Source organism: Trichoderma asperellum, chromosome 1 (assembly GCF_020647865.1).
Source record: "Trichoderma asperellum chromosome 1, complete sequence".
Taxonomy (NCBI): Eukaryota; Fungi; Ascomycota; class Sordariomycetes; order Hypocreales; family Hypocreaceae; genus Trichoderma; species Trichoderma asperellum.
The window spans coordinates 6,178,486-6,194,419 of NC_089415.1; the positions used below are offsets into that span (position 1 = coordinate 6,178,486).

A 15,934-nucleotide genomic window follows, 5' to 3' on the forward strand; every position below is an offset into this window, starting at 1 on the left:
AGAAGCCGGAATTGCAGGGTTGCACAAACGCAGTCAAGTTATATTTGGCTTGCTATCTATGAACTACAGCTGCATTGTAGTGATCGCCCCAACCGAGGAACATCGCCCACCCACCTTTGTTCTTCCTCTGGGTCGCCTTTGTACTCAACGCCGTCTATTACAGCTCCATCCCATGAATCTTCAAATGGATGCAGTGCCATATAAGTGATGCGATCCAAGACCTGCCGATCGCCCTCTTTCTCAACACGCCGTATAACCTCGTCTAAGATCCAGCCTCGAGGAACGAAGTTGGGGTTGACTTGCTTCATAGCTTGTCTTCTCTCAGCATCCTTATCTTCAGATAAAACATCAGAAGACTCTTCTCCCCAATCCTCCAAGACGCGCACGCGCCACTTTTCAAGCCATTCGGCAATCTTCTCTTTCGCAGTCTCTTCTCCGACCACTTCGGGGGGGCCCTCTTTGTGGAAGAAGATGGCGGCCTTTTCTTTTCGACCCTCTTGAGTCGTAACATCTGCCAATCTAATGGAACTTAAGCGGCGGAAAAAGTGATTGAAATCCAGCTCCAAAGCTTCCATAGTATCAAGCCCTTCGCTAAAAAGCTCATCGAAATCCGTCTCTTTGAAGTGGCGCAAGCCAAGTCTCGCTGTCATGAGCCGCTTGTATTCGTTCAGAAATACGGCTTTGTACTCCTCTCCAGCTTGTGTGATTAAGTTTTCTGCTCTCTCCACCAGTTCCTTCTCTTGCTCTTGCTTGATACCTTTGGTGATAAAGGTCTCATCGTCAACTTGAGACCCAATGCCAATAAGTTCTCCAAGAGTCTCGCCGAGCCTCACCAGGTTCCACCAAATAATGGTCGGCTGGTTTTTATAATTATACCGCAGCGTGTAGTCATCGTGGTTTGGGGTATATGCTGGATCAAAGGTATCCATAAATGCAAAAGGCCCGTAGTCCATCGATAGGCCGTAAACTGATGTATTATCTGTGTTCTGTAAGACGAAGTTAGTGATTAGAATTCCTTCTCGGACCTTATCATAACTGCAGTACATACCAAAACACCATTCATGAATCCGTATGCTTGCCAGTGAGCTACAGTCACTGCGTTGCGCCTGATAATCTCACGGTATAGCCGCTGAAATCTATTCTCTGCTGCGTCGCTTGGTCCCTCGACTTCAGAAGCCGGTACTCCACGCTTTGGGGATGGCGATTTAGTAGGTTCTTCAGGAGACTCCAGCCGGCCTGGAAGCTTTTCCCATCCGCCAAAAACATCTTCTGCAATATATGTTGCAAGCTTCCTAATGAGATCGCGGTCTCCCCTTGCCCGTAGAAGATCAAAAGTTCCCAGTCGCAGCCATGACTGAGCGAACCGGAGTACAATTGCTCCTGGCTCCATAGCCTCCCTCAACACTTTAGAGTGGGGGAGTAAAGTAAGAGATAGGGCTCTGGTGGTGGGTATCCTGAGTGCGTTGAGTGCTTCGGAAACGACAAACTCTCGTATGCTAGACCGAAGCACAGCCTTTCCATCTGCGAATCGAGAGTACGGCGTTAAGCCAGCGCCTTTAAGCTGCAGCTCATATCGTACATTGGACACCGGATTAGTCGTCTCAAAAAGAGAAATAGCCCTTCCGTCTCCAAGCTGTCCTGCCCACTGGCCAAACTGAAAGCCTCCGTAGCACTGCGCCCAAGGGTATCCGCCCTCTAGCTTTGTCTCATCCCAGCCATATAGCTTGTTACCGGCTACAAACTGCCGGAAATCTTCAGTCTTCTCTTCCCCTGACTTGATGCCAAGATCTTTCAATGCTGCAGAGCTCACGCCTAGCAGCTCGGGATCTTTCTGTTCGCTTGGTCGCACCCATGTAAAGAGAGCATCGCGGACCTGTCGAGGCGTGATTTCATCTCGAGGGGTTTTGTGTGAGTCTGCTGGAGTTGGGAAAACTGGATCCGGAGGCAGTGAAGCTGTGAAATTCCATGATTTGGGCAGCTCAGCCAACGAGACACCTTCAAATGGCTTCCCTGAGGCCATGGTTCGCGCTCCCCTGTATCGAGTGAGATGCCTTGTCGATGACCCACTGAGTATCCTCAATGGCAGAGTCCGTGTAATCAACCGACTTGCATAGAGATGTCCTGGCAGCATGAGAATTGGCGGCGGCTCAGGTGGCTATTGTTTATTGTGCATTCTATAAGAGTGTTGCGACCCTGCCGCGGCTTAAAGCGATTAGAGTCGGATAGTGGCGAGCCGGCATTCCGTGACATCACCGAGCTGCGAACTTGCCCCACCACGCAAAGATGGAGCAAAGGGATCGCGGTATCGGATATACGAGGGGAAAGCTATAGGCTACTTGATATACAGTAACATATAGTGGTAGCAGCAAAGCCCCCGCGTAAGAAATAGCAGTATTAATAATTACTTTGACGGTTTTAGGCTGTGGATTGCAGACCCGTGCAGCTAAATTGGGTCAGCAGCGTCTGAGGCAATAGCACGTAAACTTGGCCTCATCCGTGCTCCGCCAACCACAGATGGATGCGGTTAATAATATCAGAGAGAGTCAAACTAATGATATGACGTGACACGCATCTTCTTCGACCTCATCTTCGTCACAGGTCCTCATGGAGTACAAGTGAAGAAGATGGGATAATGAAAAGAAGGCCGGCTGTGTGCTTGCTTTCAGCCACTAGATTAGTAGGTATAGTGGTCCAGTACCTAACTTGTAAATTGAAGCGATTCATACTAGGTAGGTACCTACTGTAAATCCACACCAACATCTTGCATGCTGCTAGTACATACTACGACGCGAGATATAGTACCTGAACGCCGCAGCTTCGATGCATGAGTCTGCATGTGCATGTAGCAGCATGCTCCCTGGCAGTGCCTAGGAAGGCATTGAAGCCACAACCAAGCAAACTACCTGCCATCTCTACCTCCATTGGAATGCCTACCGGGTCGTAAAAACAGTCGCCAATCTCTCCTATCGCGTTTAGAGCATATACACCATACATAGCGCCCGCCCGCTCCCTCTACACTACAACTCCATCCATCATCGGTGGGGTAGTTGCGCACCACCATGCGCCAAAAGGTCTTGACTTGCCTTGGACCTCCACTTATAAATATCGGAAGGTCCTGCCGCAACAGCCGCAATGCCTGGTGAGTCAAGAACGTCCGCCTTCAAACTTCCCTTTAACAGTCCCCTCGCCCAGTTCAATCTCAACATCTCCTCGACAAACAGCCCGCTTTGTCCAGAGACAGTTTCACTCTTCAGCCGCCACCATGTCCTTCCCACCGGTTATCAAGCTCAATGATGGCAACGAGATTCCTGCAGTGTGTTTCTATCCCCCCGCTTCTCCTACTCGACTCGAAATCTTACCACAATCGAGTCAACCCGATACTGACCAGGCTGGCAGCTCGGATATGGTCTCGGAACTGCCAACTTCAAGCGCGTTGAGGGGCCTCTAGACACTGAGCTGATTGAAGTCACCAAAAAAGCAATTGATATTGGCTACCGCCATCTTGACGGTGCCGAGGGTATGTTAAGGACGAAAAATCAAAATTCAATGCAAGTGAAGTATTTCTAACCACAAAATCTTCGTAAACAGTATATGGGAATGAAGAGGAGTTCGGTGCTGCCATCAAAGCATCGGGAGTTCCTCGAGAGCAGCTCTTCATCACCACCAAGATTAGCGCTACAGACAAGAAGAATACCGAAGAGGCCTTCTCTCTCTCGCTTAAGAAGCTCGGCCTAGATTATGTTGATCTTTATTTGATCCATGGTCCTTTCTTCGCTGACAACGACGAAGAATTGCAGCAGAGGTGGGCTGATCTGGAGGCCATCAAGGCTTCTGGTCGAGCCAAGTCCATTGGAGTTTCCAATTTCCTCCAGGAGCATCTCGAGGCCATTCTTAAGACGGCCAAGGTAGTGCCTGCGATTAACCAGATCGAGTACCATCCTTATCTCCAACACGGCGACCTCGTTGCGTTCCACAAGAAGCATAACATTGCTGTTGCTGCTTACGCCCCCTTGCTACCGCTCACCACAGTCAAGGGTGGCCCAGCAGTGCCCGTCTATACCAAGCTGGCCGAGAAATACGGCGTTACAGACTCTGACGTCGGTCTGCGATGGGTCCTTGATCAAGGCCTTGTAGTAATCACAACTAGCTCCAAGGAGTCACGACTCGCTGGCTACCTCGAGAGACTACCCAAGTTCAAGCTGACAGACGAGGAGGTGGCAGAGATCTCTACCGAAGGAGACAAGTACCACTACCGATCATTTTGGAAGAACAAATTTGCTGCTGATGACAGAAGGTAAATGGAGGAAGATATAGTAGAGCATTAAGCAGCCTATCTCTTTGAACATGCCAGTAAAGTTAGACATTGGCAGGAATAAAACCTGACTACTTTTTATGATCGCCCTCTTTTTGTTCCTCTTCCTTGCTGTGGACAGCTAAACCCATCAGGTTTTGACCCTTGTCATTGGGTATTCGTATCGGATTCGCCGAGTTTTTCTCAACCGTTACATTCGAGCTACACTTTCCTACCTAGCCGATACAGTGAGCGCTTCATGGCTTTTTTTGCTGAGCCATCTGACCGTACTGGCTTAGCACATACAAGATCCAGTAGATAGCCTAATACATCGCCCAGGGCTTTAACGAGCTTAGAACGATGGTTCCAAACGATCAACAAGAAGGCTGAAGAGACTCCTCAATACTCAATATCACCCGACGATTCACTGCCATCTTTCACAGAGGGAGCCACAGAGGGAGCCATACTGGCGAAGGCATCGACGCCATGAGAGGCGAACCGGACTTCCAACTGTCTCAGCCCTGGATTTGGCATTGGCGGGTTTTCACGGCAGCCTGAGCCTAAGTTGCGCGTTCTGGGAAGCTATGAGACTAATTGCTCACCTGTCAGGAATCGTACCCCGAGGGACTTCGAACCCGGCTGTCTGTTCAGGCCCAGCCAAGAAGCTGTCTCACAGTGAATATATCTTGGCACAGAACGTCTTATTTGCCATCGACACACGGGCTACGGTTGTCGGGTAAAATGAATAAACCTGTCGACATGGTTATAAAAGTTACTGTCTGAGATGGCGCTTTGTTTTCATGGAGTGGAAGTCGAACAATAGATGGCCATTCTGGCTTTCTGATGTTGGCAATGAAGGTACAGATAACAAGCCCTTGCTTTTTTTTTTTTTTAAATAATTATCTTCTCATACCGTCTCCATTGACATTAGACTGAGCTGCTTTGTTGGGGGTTAAAGGAGCGGCGTATAGGAGAAAATAGATCTACTAGATAAAGCCACAGAAATACAGCGAGCAGTAACGAAGTGTGAATATATTTGCGAAAGGCCTAATCAGTTTTGCATCTCTACGCAGATATATCAACTGGGCTGCTACTGTGAGTGATCATTCTCATGTATATCAACACAGCGGTTACAGTATGAGCCAGCAAAATGGGACGTGTAATGAAAAAAACGTAACATTCTTCTATTCTGCAATATAATCTTTCACCAGCTTGCTCTAGCGACCAAATTCACAGTTCATCATCAGAGTCTGTCTCATGCCCCGTTGCAGCAGGTTTGGCCGGCGCCTTTTTCTTTGCAAAAGGGAGGCTCCTTGGAGGAGGCGGGTTTTCATTAGCCTTTTTGGGAGGTGCTTTAAGCGCCGGTTTGGAAACATCATCAGCTCCAGCCTCAGAATTGTCGGCGCTTCTATTATCTTCATCACCATTATCATCTTCATCACTATCGCCAGACGCAGTGTCGTCTGCAGTTTCCTCGGGGGTATTCTCTGGTTCGCTATCTTCAGGCTCAGACTTGATCTTATCCACTTCCATTTCATCATTGTGTTGCTCTTTTGAGGAAGACGCCGCAGCCTGGACTTTTCTCTTTCTAGGCCGAGATGCGGCGGGTGTGCGAGATGGCTGGGGCTCTGATGTTTGAGAAACCCGTTGAGATACTGGCTGACTATTTGGAAACGAGCCGGCGGCAATAACTTTTTGCTGCTCGCGGATTCTGACTTTCTTTTCGTTAAGAAGGTCTCGGAACTTCTGAAGAAGGGCTGTTTCATCTTCTTGTTTTGACGTGACGAGCTCGTCCAGCTGCGCCTTTAGCTCCGTCACGGTGGTTTCAAGCTCCTTAGCATGAGCGGCTGCTTCAGCCAAGGCCGCGTTACTCCGTATCAATGCGTCGATTGATTCGGCACACCAGTCAAAAAGCTCTATACTCTCATCTCCATCATGCTTTAACTCTATATAGCCGAGTCGTTGCTATAGTGAAAACAAGTTAGAGTTGCGTCTTTTTCCAGCGAGTAGGTTTCAGTAAGAGGCTCATACAGTAATGCCTTGGACTCTCTTGCGAATTGTGATAGATAAAGAGGTTTCAGACTTGACACTGGCTGTTGCTTGAATATCTGCAACAGGCTGTAGCGCAAATAGAGATTGCAGAATTGATTGCCATTCTGACTCGGAGACGGGACAATTTGAAACTTGAAGTGAAGACAATCGATCATGTTTCACTGCTAGGGATTAACATCTATCATGGTGAATCGTCGGATAGAGAGACTGTACAAGATGCCACATAGGGCGCTTCACCCTCTGTTCCAACGAGCTTTACATCCAATGGTTTGGAGCCCTTTGAGACGACTTGAATAAGGACATGGGCCGATTCATCATCATCCCGCGGGAGCTTGATGACTCGTGTCGTTGCCATGATATAACTATGTGTGCTGTTTGATTGTCAAAATTTGGCTGCGTGAAGGATGCAGAGACAGATCGATCTGGGCGGATATATAAAGAACTAGATGAGCGGTAGGAGAAGCGTTTGGCGGAAGGGGAGAGGCGATGTTGTAGCAATGCTTCAGCGTCCGTGTTGATGAGAAGAATGGAAAGCGGATGAAGGGGTATGCGTGAAGTCTTTTGGTTTACCTCCCTGCTCAGCTTGATGATTGCTGAGATACGTCAAATTAGTGCATGTCTTACAAGCAAACATTCGTGAATCTTCAGCAGGTGGAGTGTATTGCAGCCTTGCGGCTTAGCGTACGTGGAGCAGGCAGGCGTCCACTGCAGGCAGCTACGGGCTAGGGAGCTGGAGCTTCTGAGCAGAGCTTGAGCTGCAGGTACGGTTACGGGTACAAGCTCCCAGGTGGCTGTTGTGTGGCGCAGGCTGCTCTACAGGCAGTCGCTGCAAAATTGCGGAGGTGGGCTGAGGTGACTTGGTCTCAGCGCCACGTACATGCCTGCGCGTACCAGAGCTCTGTTAGTACATCCAGCCTTACTTAGTAGGTATTACTCCGACCTTCTAGGCGAATTATACAGCTTTGCACATGGTATTAATGCTTGTGAAGCAAGAGGAATAAATTTATTCACGACGCGCCCTTCGTATTCGCGAATATGATGTTATTAGGTAGTAATTGCCGCTCACGCCTAACCGTTTCTTGTTGGTTTCGAACCGTGCCAGGCCGTCTCTCAGAAATGGTGCCAAGTACCTGTTAATATTTGTATATAACACTGTACGGGGTTCCGGAGCTCTTGGTACGAAGCACACGTGGGAAATTAAAGCAATGTCCACAGGGCCCAGGTAGGCATTTTGGCCCTTTGGCGAGGAAGCACCGCTATCATGCCCAACTACCGCCCAATGGGGCTAGGCCTCGTTCGCCTAGAGAGAGGACACTCACCCGTTAGCCTGTGGCGGCCTGTTAAGTTGCTGTCTCTGCGGAGCGCGGCTCATCAAAATGAAGCACTAAGCTCCAATGTCTAACGCGGAATGGGCGATAGTCCTACAGTGTTTCTGCTCGTATATGTTGGTGCTAGTGCAGTAGAATAGGAGGAGATGAGCTCCCATCTGCCGCTGACTGAGCTTGTGTTCAGTGCGGTTGATCGCCAACATTCAACATCCCAACATCCAGCGTACAAGTGGTATTGCAGCAGTACTTGCAATTAAAGAAAGAGCCCAGTTCAGGATCGCCCAGCCCATGCTCTCTGCGTGCTTCCCGCCCCGGGCTCGCTTCGCTGTATGTGCATTACCTAGCCTGGGCTTGTCGTATGCACAAGACGTGCCAGCCAGAGGACCCTGTCCGATCTGTCTCTCCACTTGGCAAAATCTGACAATTGACGGGGCCTGCACGCATGATTGGCAGGCCGCCGGGTTAGTATGGAGACGCGGCCGGGATGGCTGCTGGGGCCTCTGGCGGTTGTCGTGGTAGCAGAAATCCCACTGCAGGTGAGGCGTCATCAGGAGACGAAGAGCTCAGGCACAGAGTGGGTGGATGGACAGATACGGAGTAGCCTTCCAACCAATTTCATGCACAGCACCACGGCGAGATTAGGATGAGGATCGTGAATCCGGAAGCGACTCCACCGCTGTGAGAGCGTCTCATGGGTTAGCGAAGCAGCTGCGCTACGGCGAAAGCAGTGTAGGGGTCATCCTTGAGGGTGAAAATTCGAAAAGAGAAGACGGCAAAAAAGAGGCAAATGCAACACGGACGTGGCATGAGCCGTTAAATTAAGATGAGGAAAAGAGAAAAAAGGGGGGTATAAAACAGCAAGAGTGTCCTCGCTGTCGCGCCCTAAGCTCTGCTCGCGTTGAGGTAGCTCAGCTTCAGCTTCTCGCGCACCACGAGTCAACAGCACGCTTCGATACCGCACTTCGTGTTCCAGCTGCAGCTCCAGGGTAGCAGGCCACGTTGCACGAGCTCAGAAAAGAGCACTGGAGCGTCAAACCCCTGTTCGGTGGACTGCGAGACGTGGGCGCTGGAATCTCTTCTGCAGGCAGCCCCGCCCCGACCTGACCCTCGCCAGACCACAGGCACCTGCTTGGGCGCACCAGCCACTGCCCGCAACGGACCCCAGCCTTTCTGTTTCGTCTTGTCAACACTCGCTGCGCCCAATCACTAGCCGCTGACAACATCAACATCCTCGCTGCATCGTACCGTGTGCACATCTAAAAAAAGCATCGACAAGGCTCAACTAGTCGAAAGCGCTGAGCTGCATCGCGGCGGATCATCGTATTCTTTTTTCTCTTTACCTTTCTGCTTGCTTGGCTTCGGGCGCTTTGGGAGCGATAGCATCATCAGCCACTAGAACGAGACGATTTGTGCGCACCTTGGCGACAACATTACCCCGACCCTTTGTTTTTTTTTTCTTGTTCTTTTTTGGCCGCATTGGACGAATAAGCCGGTCTCGCGCTGTCGTCTACAAACTGCCACGTCATAACGAGCTGCGGTTTTGGGTATTTTGGGAAATGATGGATTGTTGTTGTTGAACGGTTATGCCTCCGCCCAATTGATGTCGCGACCGGCCACGACGAACCTATCCGAGAGACTGAAAATCAATTTACCCACGCTACCCGAGCGGCGCTGCATGCCGCTTTGTTTACAACGCGCGATTACAACCCAAACGATACAAAGTACGCAGTAGACGCATTAGAACAGTTGACAAAAATTATGGAGCCGCTGCGGTTAAAGCCCAGACAGCCAGTGGAGGCTGAGGTAGAGAACTGGGACGACGAAGATTTTATTGTAGACGGCGATGAGTTGAGCCTACGGCCTACGAGTACCGCTGTCACTACCAATGCACAACCACGTCGACGCGATTCCACTTCGTCCCACATTTCGCTGCGCTCCGATCTGGACTCTTTGCATGGGGAGGAACAACACGTCCACCTCCCAGCCGACGATGAGCGATCTACCATGGCTGCCATAGCCGCCGCCGAGAGGGCTGGAATTCCCTTGCCCAAGAATGTGCCGTCGTCTGCATTGACTGGAGGCACGATCAAGAGGCTGGGTGGGAAGAGAGGACGCCGCATTATTGACGAGGACTGGGAAAACGACCTAGAGCTGCCCGAAGGGCACCAAAGCTTCCAAATGAAGCCACGAACTCAGGCCGACTTCCCCGAGACTCTGCGCAAGGTCAGCGCAGGCTCGATGCAGAATAGCCCCAAGAAGACGCCAAAGTCTGCAAGAGATAGCCGAAGAAGCTCCATTATGTCAAACTCAAGCATCTTATCAGCCACCCTCAGCCTGGACAAGTTTAGAGACACGGAAGATGAAGACGACGACTTCTTCGGCGACGGTCTTGACACGATCAAAGTTGCTAAGAGCCGACCGCCTCGGTTGATGCCCTTTGTCACACCTCCAACTCCCGTTGGGCCAGAATTATCAACGGAGCCGCTAGACGATGACTTTGAAAGAGACCTGGAGCTACCATCTGACGGCAAACTGAAGCTGTCTGCCAGAAGAGACATCCCCAAGGCGCCTTTTTCACTATCAGAGGATATAGACTGGGGCGAGGGTAGCAGCCTTGGCACTAGATATGGAGGCACCCGGCGAGATGCAAGATCGACTAGGAGTTCGTCGGTCTCGGCCATGAGCCCTAGTCTCTCCAGCACGTTTACAGTGGAGAGCGAAGACGAGACATTCGACGGCCTGGTGCTACCTCCCGGCCATCTCAATTTTCAAGAGAGGCTGCAATTGCGCAAGACAAACCCACCGCCGGAAGATATCCCGGAGGAGCCACCTGCCGAAGCAGCAGCAGCAGCACCCCCGAAGAAGAGATTCCCTGCCGCAGAAGTGGAGCAGCAAGACTTTATGGAGGGGCTTGAAATTGGCGATGGTAATGTGTTTGACTCTGGGAAACTCACAATGCATCGGAATATCAAGATCAAGGATAGCCGACTGGCGAACCCTGCTCGGCCAAAGGCGGCTGTGTCGTTGACATTCAGCAACAAGCCTGTGCCGCCACAAACGAGGATCCCACGTCTTAACCATGAGAGATCCCATTCTACGGCTCTTGAGCCTGTCTCAGAGAGTGGCGGTCCAATCACACATCGGGTTCGCCGACCACAATCTCGTGTTGGCCATTCCAATCAATTATCGATCACTAGCCTACCAACTCCTACTACCACTACCTTTTCAGCTGCCCCAGCTCCTCGCAGAGCAGAATTATCCCGCCCTCCATTTTCTGTTAGGAACGAGCCACCTACGACAAATGCCCAACTGCTCAGGCAGAAGCGGTCTCTCGCGGCCGCACGAGCTCGAAACCCTCCTGCTAAACCGTTGACAGGACGGCTGGAAAGACCTTCTTCACGTACAGAGACTGGCCAACCCCGACCCAAGACACCACAGGAGCGACAACAATCAATCAGCGGGAGCCCTGGGCAACGGAAGAGCTCGATACCCTTTCTTCCCGCAGGGGCTTCTCATCTGCAGTCGCAGCACGCCGCTTCCAAAACTGTGCGACAATTCCGCCGCTTTGATTCCGACAACACCATTGAAACGCGCCCTATTTCTAGAACACTGGGAAGGCCAGGCCTGCGATCACCTAGCCCACACCGCTACAAAGTGGCCGCTGATACATGGGAACGCCTAAGCCGACCCAAGGGTAAACGGAACTTTGGTGATGGCCATGAACTGGATGCCTTTGACGATCTACCGACATCAAAGGAGACGGAGAGTCGATTTTTGAAACAGCCTTCTGCCAGCAATCCGAACAAACGCAGAGCATATCAGGTACCGCCACCATCACAACCTCCTTCGCAAGTGGATAGAAATAAAACGCCATCGCCGTGGAAGGCGGCACCGGGGCCGGCGATACGAAGCGCATATACTCCTAGCTTTGCACGAGACACTGCAGCTAGCCGCATTGCTCGCGAGACAGCTCTAGCCCATCGGACGCCAAGCGGCGGGCCGTTGGCTTCAGTGTCTGCTCAGCGAGCACCGACGAGAAGCAATACCCAGCAGCCGCCCCATCTTGCACAAAATACAACCCGAACCAGGAGACCGAAACGACCCCAGCAACTGAAACCTCACCTTATCGCAAACTTGAACGGCGGTAAGGAGTCTAAAGGTATGTATCTTTGCACATCTTTCCTTTTCAATATTTGAAGCTGGTGACTAACATTCAACTCTTTTCTAGTCGTCAAAGGCATGTTTTATAATGCTGAGACGTACTGCTGGGAAGGGAACGAGAACGCTCTCAACGCGTTTGACGGGTCGAACTCAACGCCATCCTCAAATTCCGTTCCTCCCCACCTGGTCCGGGATAAAGAAGCCTCAGCACCTCGGCCGGCTCTCATTACCAACATCAGCGGCACTAAAGGTGTGCAAGTGGTTGGTGGCATGGTGTTTGATCCTCAAAACATGTGCTGGCTCAAACTTGGCCCTCAGAATATGACAACATCTGAGGCTACCGACAGCCTGGATAACTTCACTGGTTTCGAAGAGGAAGAGGATGTCTTCAAAGATATTCCGGACCTCGAAGACACTACTGTCACTGACGAACGAGAGGGTGGTCAAGCCAGTGACATTAAGGATGACTGGCTGGTGGGCGAAGAATTTGACGTCGGCCCTGAATTCATCCGAAGGCAGCGTGAAGAAGAGGAGAGGTGGCGGAAGAAGTGTGAAAAGTGGACGAACCACAGCCCCCGAGACCGAGACGCTTGGCGATGGACTATTCGCGAGCTTGTGTCTCAATTTGACGACTTTGCGGTGCCGAGCGTAGCTAGGTAAGACCGGATGCTATGCAAAGGCTCTCACCTAAAATCCTTGCTCGCCTTATCACTTTGGTGGATGTATTACTGTTTTTAATATTTCTTCTTCGCCTTCTATTTCGCTGCCGCTGCTTTTGTTCTGCTGCTATCTATTGGCTTTGCATTACATGTTTTTTAATACGACTGATTTCACCACCAGCGAAGATATATCGGAGAGGGAAGGGCTCAAGGGGATATAGCGTTGCTTGTTTGTTTTTATTTCTTATTATTTTTTTTTTGCTAGTTTTGCTGTTTGCCTTCTTGCTTCTTTTGTTTGGGGCGTTTGAGGAAGGAGCTGTATTCGGTTCACGACGGACTAAGGCGCGATTTACGACTTGGAGGGCAATATTCTATCATGGGAAATATCGCGAATAGAGAAAAAAACGGCCACGGTGTGCAAATCGCCGGTAGAGTTTTTAATGACGAAATGACGGATTATGAAATGGAACATGGATGAACTCTTTTTGTTTCTCCTTAATATGTTTATGAAGAATGGATTTATGTATCAGTACTGGTATTTAGCTGGCTGGTCGGGAGAGGTTTAATTGTTAGTGTGTAAATTCTAAAAGTGCGAATATTTTGTTGCTTGTTTCACAGTTTTTAATAGCCTTTTTAAAACGTTCAAGTGTAATGGCTGTTTAATAACGTTATGACGCGAATATGTCTCATAGTATGCAGCCTTTATGTCTCGGGAGTTGGTCGTTGCTTGAGCTGGTGCTTCGATGGTGGCGGGGTTTGATCCGACCCCACGTGATTCACTCTTCCCAAGCTCCAAGCTTCAAGTGTCATCGAACGTGTACCTTTGTACTTGCTTAGCTGCAACGACGAGCCTCCGTTTAGAGAACCAGGTTCCATAGACTTCTACCAATAGATCAAGTTTGTTTTTTGTTATATCAAGCTTTCTTTTATCTTCTCACGACAACGTCTTCATCTCTCAACCGTCGATTGAAGGAACCCAGTACCCCCGAAGCAAGAGCCGCGTTTTCTCACCCCCCGCCAACACCCCTCATTTCTTTTGCGACAAACGAAAACCGACATCAATATATATCGACAGCCAGCTCTCAAAGCAATAACTACGTCGCAGCTCCCCCCCCTATCCGAGTAGTCCAGACTCTTTAAAATAAAGAAACGAACACCTGTCAACCAAGAACGACATAAAAAAAATCAAATAATCCGTCACGATGGCTGAAGTCGCTTTCGCAAAGACGTTCCTCACGTCGCTCGACTCCCGTCCCATCAAGCTCTCCCCAGACCACATCGAGGACCCCAAGACATTCCCGCCTCGACCTCCCGTACGTCCAAAAAACTCACATCAACAATCTCTCAAGAAAAAGCTAATTTGATAAAAAAACCGCAGTACATCCTCCCCCGCATGCCAACGCCAATGTCCAAACCCTCCTCCCTCGCCCGCGCCGCCCCCGGCCAAGAACCAAGCATCTCCGTCTCCCTCAAGTCCCTCCGCAACCCGCCGCTCGACATCGCCCTGCCCGCCCTCCCGCTCAGCACCTCCGTGCTCGACGTAAAGGCCGCCGTGCAGGAGCAGACGCGCATCCCCATCGACAAGATGAAGCTGCTGCTCAACAAGCGGCCCGTCGTGGATAGCAAGGTCCTCAAGGAGCTGCGCGCAAATGAGTCTGACAGGGCTATTGAATTCTCTGTCATGGTGATTGGTGGCGCGGCGGCTATTCCGCCTCCTGAAGAGACGGTCGAGGATGTGCCTGTTTCGACGGCCCAGGCAGATGAGGCGACGGTGGAGGCGGAGCTTGAGTCTGAGGCCTTCTGGGCGGATCTCAAGGGCTTCTTGCAGCAGCGGCTCAAGGCTCAAGGCAAGGGCGAAGAGCTGGCGAATTTGTTCAAATCTAGCTGGGAGGCAAGCAGATCAAGTTAAATATTACACGGGCATGGTACAAAAAAAAACATGGGTTCATCTTTTAGCATCTTTTTTTTTCTTAATAGAGCATACTTTTTCATTTTCCTTCATGTAGCAACTGACTTCACCGGTGCATATTCCCACACCTCCGGTACGAAAGACGAGTCCAATTTTTCCCTTGGTACGGTATGAATCATCATCTGTAGCGCTAGCACATCTGAAAAATTACCTATGCCTATCCATCGAATAAACACAGCCCCCCTTTGCATCACTCCCATTCTAAACGAGTACACGGCGGTGCCTCCTTCTTTTACTTCTCACTCTCGTAGCCACCCTTCTCTCCTCCTTTGCACTTGGATTACATTGTCGTAGGCGTGATTCGCTTATGCGTTCATCTTGGCAAGGACGGCGTTGAGGATGGAGCTGTGCTCAAGGTCGTCAGAGTCGTTGGCCTGGATCTCATAAGCGAAGCCCTCGAGGGATCGCTTGAGAGCCTCCTTGGAGGCGGCGTAGATCATCTTGGGCTGTTCGTTCATGTTAGCAAGAAAAGGCTAATTGTGGAAAAAGAAAGACGAGCTAGATAGGTAAACATACGTGGACACCGGCATCATCGGGAGACCAGGCAATGAGAATGATCTTGTTGCTGTATTACACTGTTAGTAACCGCGGCAGTATAGTGGGGGTTGGCATTGGGCTGACGTACATGTCTCGGCCGTCAAACTTGAAGCCAAAGTCGTAGACAGCGTAGCGGGGTCCCTTGCCAACAGCACCCTAGCATTGCACCAAGTTAGCTCTTATTCTGGCGTGCAAAGCTCTTGTTTTGGAGATTTTCGGCGGTGAGACGAACAGTCTTGCTCTTGGAGGTGGCGTTGAGGAGCTTCTCACGGAAGTTCTCCCAGTCGCTGTCGGCATCGGCGTGCTCGACCTCGATCTGGGAGTAGTCGTCGGACAGCTTGAAGATGATGTATCGCAGCACTCTGTTCTTGTCGTTGCTGCGCTTCAGGTTCTGGAACTCTTCCGAGACCTGGGGGGAAACCTTGGCTCTACACGACGTTAGCTCCACCAGGTCCTACTGAGAGCTTCTCCTTTCGTATTTCTCTCTCTTTTTCTTTTTTCTGGGTCCTCTTTTTATGCTAGAGCTCTCGCATTGCTTCACATTTCTGCAGTCGTTCGTAAAATTATTGAAGAACGCGGCGTGGCGGGCGGCAAGTCGAAGCGGAGAGCTGATAAGGTGTGGACAAGTAATGACGAAAAGGAGAGGGGCGAGAAACGTACCCTGATTGAGACTACAAGAAGACGGCGCGGTCAGCATTACGGAAACGTAAAAAAGAAGCTTGAAGCTTCTCGAAATCGTCGTCTTGAAACTCACCATTTTTGCGACTTGGTCGTTGAGCTGCGGTGTAGAAAAAAAAAGGAGGGGTGATGAGCTGATGAAGGTTCTCCTGTTAGCGATGAGGGGGTTTAATGCGGGAGATTCGTCCGAGCGCCTCTTTAGAAGTTCCCCCCAAAAAGAGCGTCTAAGAGCAACTAGGAGACGGTAAAAAAAAGGGGC

General features: G+C 50.5%; 6 protein-coding genes across 7 annotated transcripts; 3 read left to right on the forward strand and 3 right to left on the reverse strand.

The window, feature by feature from the left end:
• Positions 1 to 13: 13 nt before the first annotated feature.
• TrAFT101_001932 (uncharacterized protein) lies at positions 14 to 2,146 on the reverse strand. The gene is made up of 2 exons (XM_024899544.2): positions 1,049 to 2,146; positions 14 to 986 (listed from the first exon to the last, which is right to left on the reverse strand). Exons 1-2 carry the CDS (start codon positions 2,129 to 2,131, stop codon positions 57 to 59), a joined length of 2,013 nt encoding a protein of 670 aa, XP_024763052.2. The 5' UTR covers positions 2,132 to 2,146; the 3' UTR covers positions 14 to 56.
• A 726-nt stretch (positions 2,147 to 2,872) lies between these two features.
• TrAFT101_001933 (uncharacterized protein) lies at positions 2,873 to 4,401 on the forward strand. 2 transcript variants are annotated; one of them, XM_024907808.2, is made up of 4 exons: positions 2,873 to 3,139; positions 3,193 to 3,313; positions 3,397 to 3,517; positions 3,589 to 4,401. In XM_024907808.2, exons 1-4 carry the CDS (start codon positions 3,060 to 3,062, stop codon positions 4,296 to 4,298), a joined length of 1,032 nt encoding a protein of 343 aa, XP_024763053.2. In that variant the 5' UTR covers positions 2,873 to 3,059; the 3' UTR covers positions 4,299 to 4,401. The 2 variants fall into 2 exon arrangements, with proteins under 2 accessions (XP_024763053.2, XP_065982570.1); XM_066126467.1 differs by having other exon boundaries at positions 2,873 to 3,313.
• A 1,051-nt stretch (positions 4,402 to 5,452) lies between these two features.
• On the reverse strand, positions 5,453 to 7,010 carry TrAFT101_001934 (uncharacterized protein). Its single transcript, XM_024899621.2, has 3 exons — positions 6,557 to 7,010; positions 6,323 to 6,504; positions 5,453 to 6,256 (listed from the first exon to the last, which is right to left on the reverse strand). Exons 1-3 carry the CDS (start codon positions 6,696 to 6,698, stop codon positions 5,522 to 5,524), a joined length of 1,059 nt encoding a protein of 352 aa, XP_024763054.2. The 5' UTR covers positions 6,699 to 7,010; the 3' UTR covers positions 5,453 to 5,521.
• Positions 7,011 to 8,786: 1,776 nt separating this feature from the next.
• On the forward strand, positions 8,787 to 13,086 carry TrAFT101_001935 (uncharacterized protein). The gene is made up of 2 exons (XM_024899671.2): positions 8,787 to 11,830; positions 11,900 to 13,086. Exons 1-2 carry the CDS (start codon positions 9,430 to 9,432, stop codon positions 12,490 to 12,492), a joined length of 2,994 nt encoding a protein of 997 aa, XP_024763055.2. The 5' UTR covers positions 8,787 to 9,429; the 3' UTR covers positions 12,493 to 13,086.
• A 266-nt stretch (positions 13,087 to 13,352) lies between these two features.
• TrAFT101_001936 (uncharacterized protein) lies at positions 13,353 to 14,470 on the forward strand. Its single transcript, XM_024907809.2, has 2 exons — positions 13,353 to 13,804; positions 13,870 to 14,470. The coding sequence occupies exons 1-2, from the start codon at positions 13,694 to 13,696 to the stop codon at positions 14,398 to 14,400; spliced, it is 642 nt and encodes a 213-aa protein (XP_024763056.2). The 5' UTR covers positions 13,353 to 13,693; the 3' UTR covers positions 14,401 to 14,470.
• A 295-nt stretch (positions 14,471 to 14,765) lies between these two features.
• TrAFT101_001937 (uncharacterized protein) lies at positions 14,766 to 15,754 on the reverse strand (the record flags this gene model as incomplete). The annotated part of the gene is made up of 6 exons (XM_024906368.2): positions 14,766 to 14,906; positions 14,977 to 15,025; positions 15,086 to 15,153; positions 15,230 to 15,425; positions 15,658 to 15,668; positions 15,752 to 15,754. 6 exons carry the CDS (start codon positions 15,752 to 15,754, stop codon positions 14,766 to 14,768), a joined length of 468 nt encoding a protein of 155 aa, XP_024763057.1.
• Between the last annotated feature and the right edge of the window lie 180 nt (positions 15,755 to 15,934).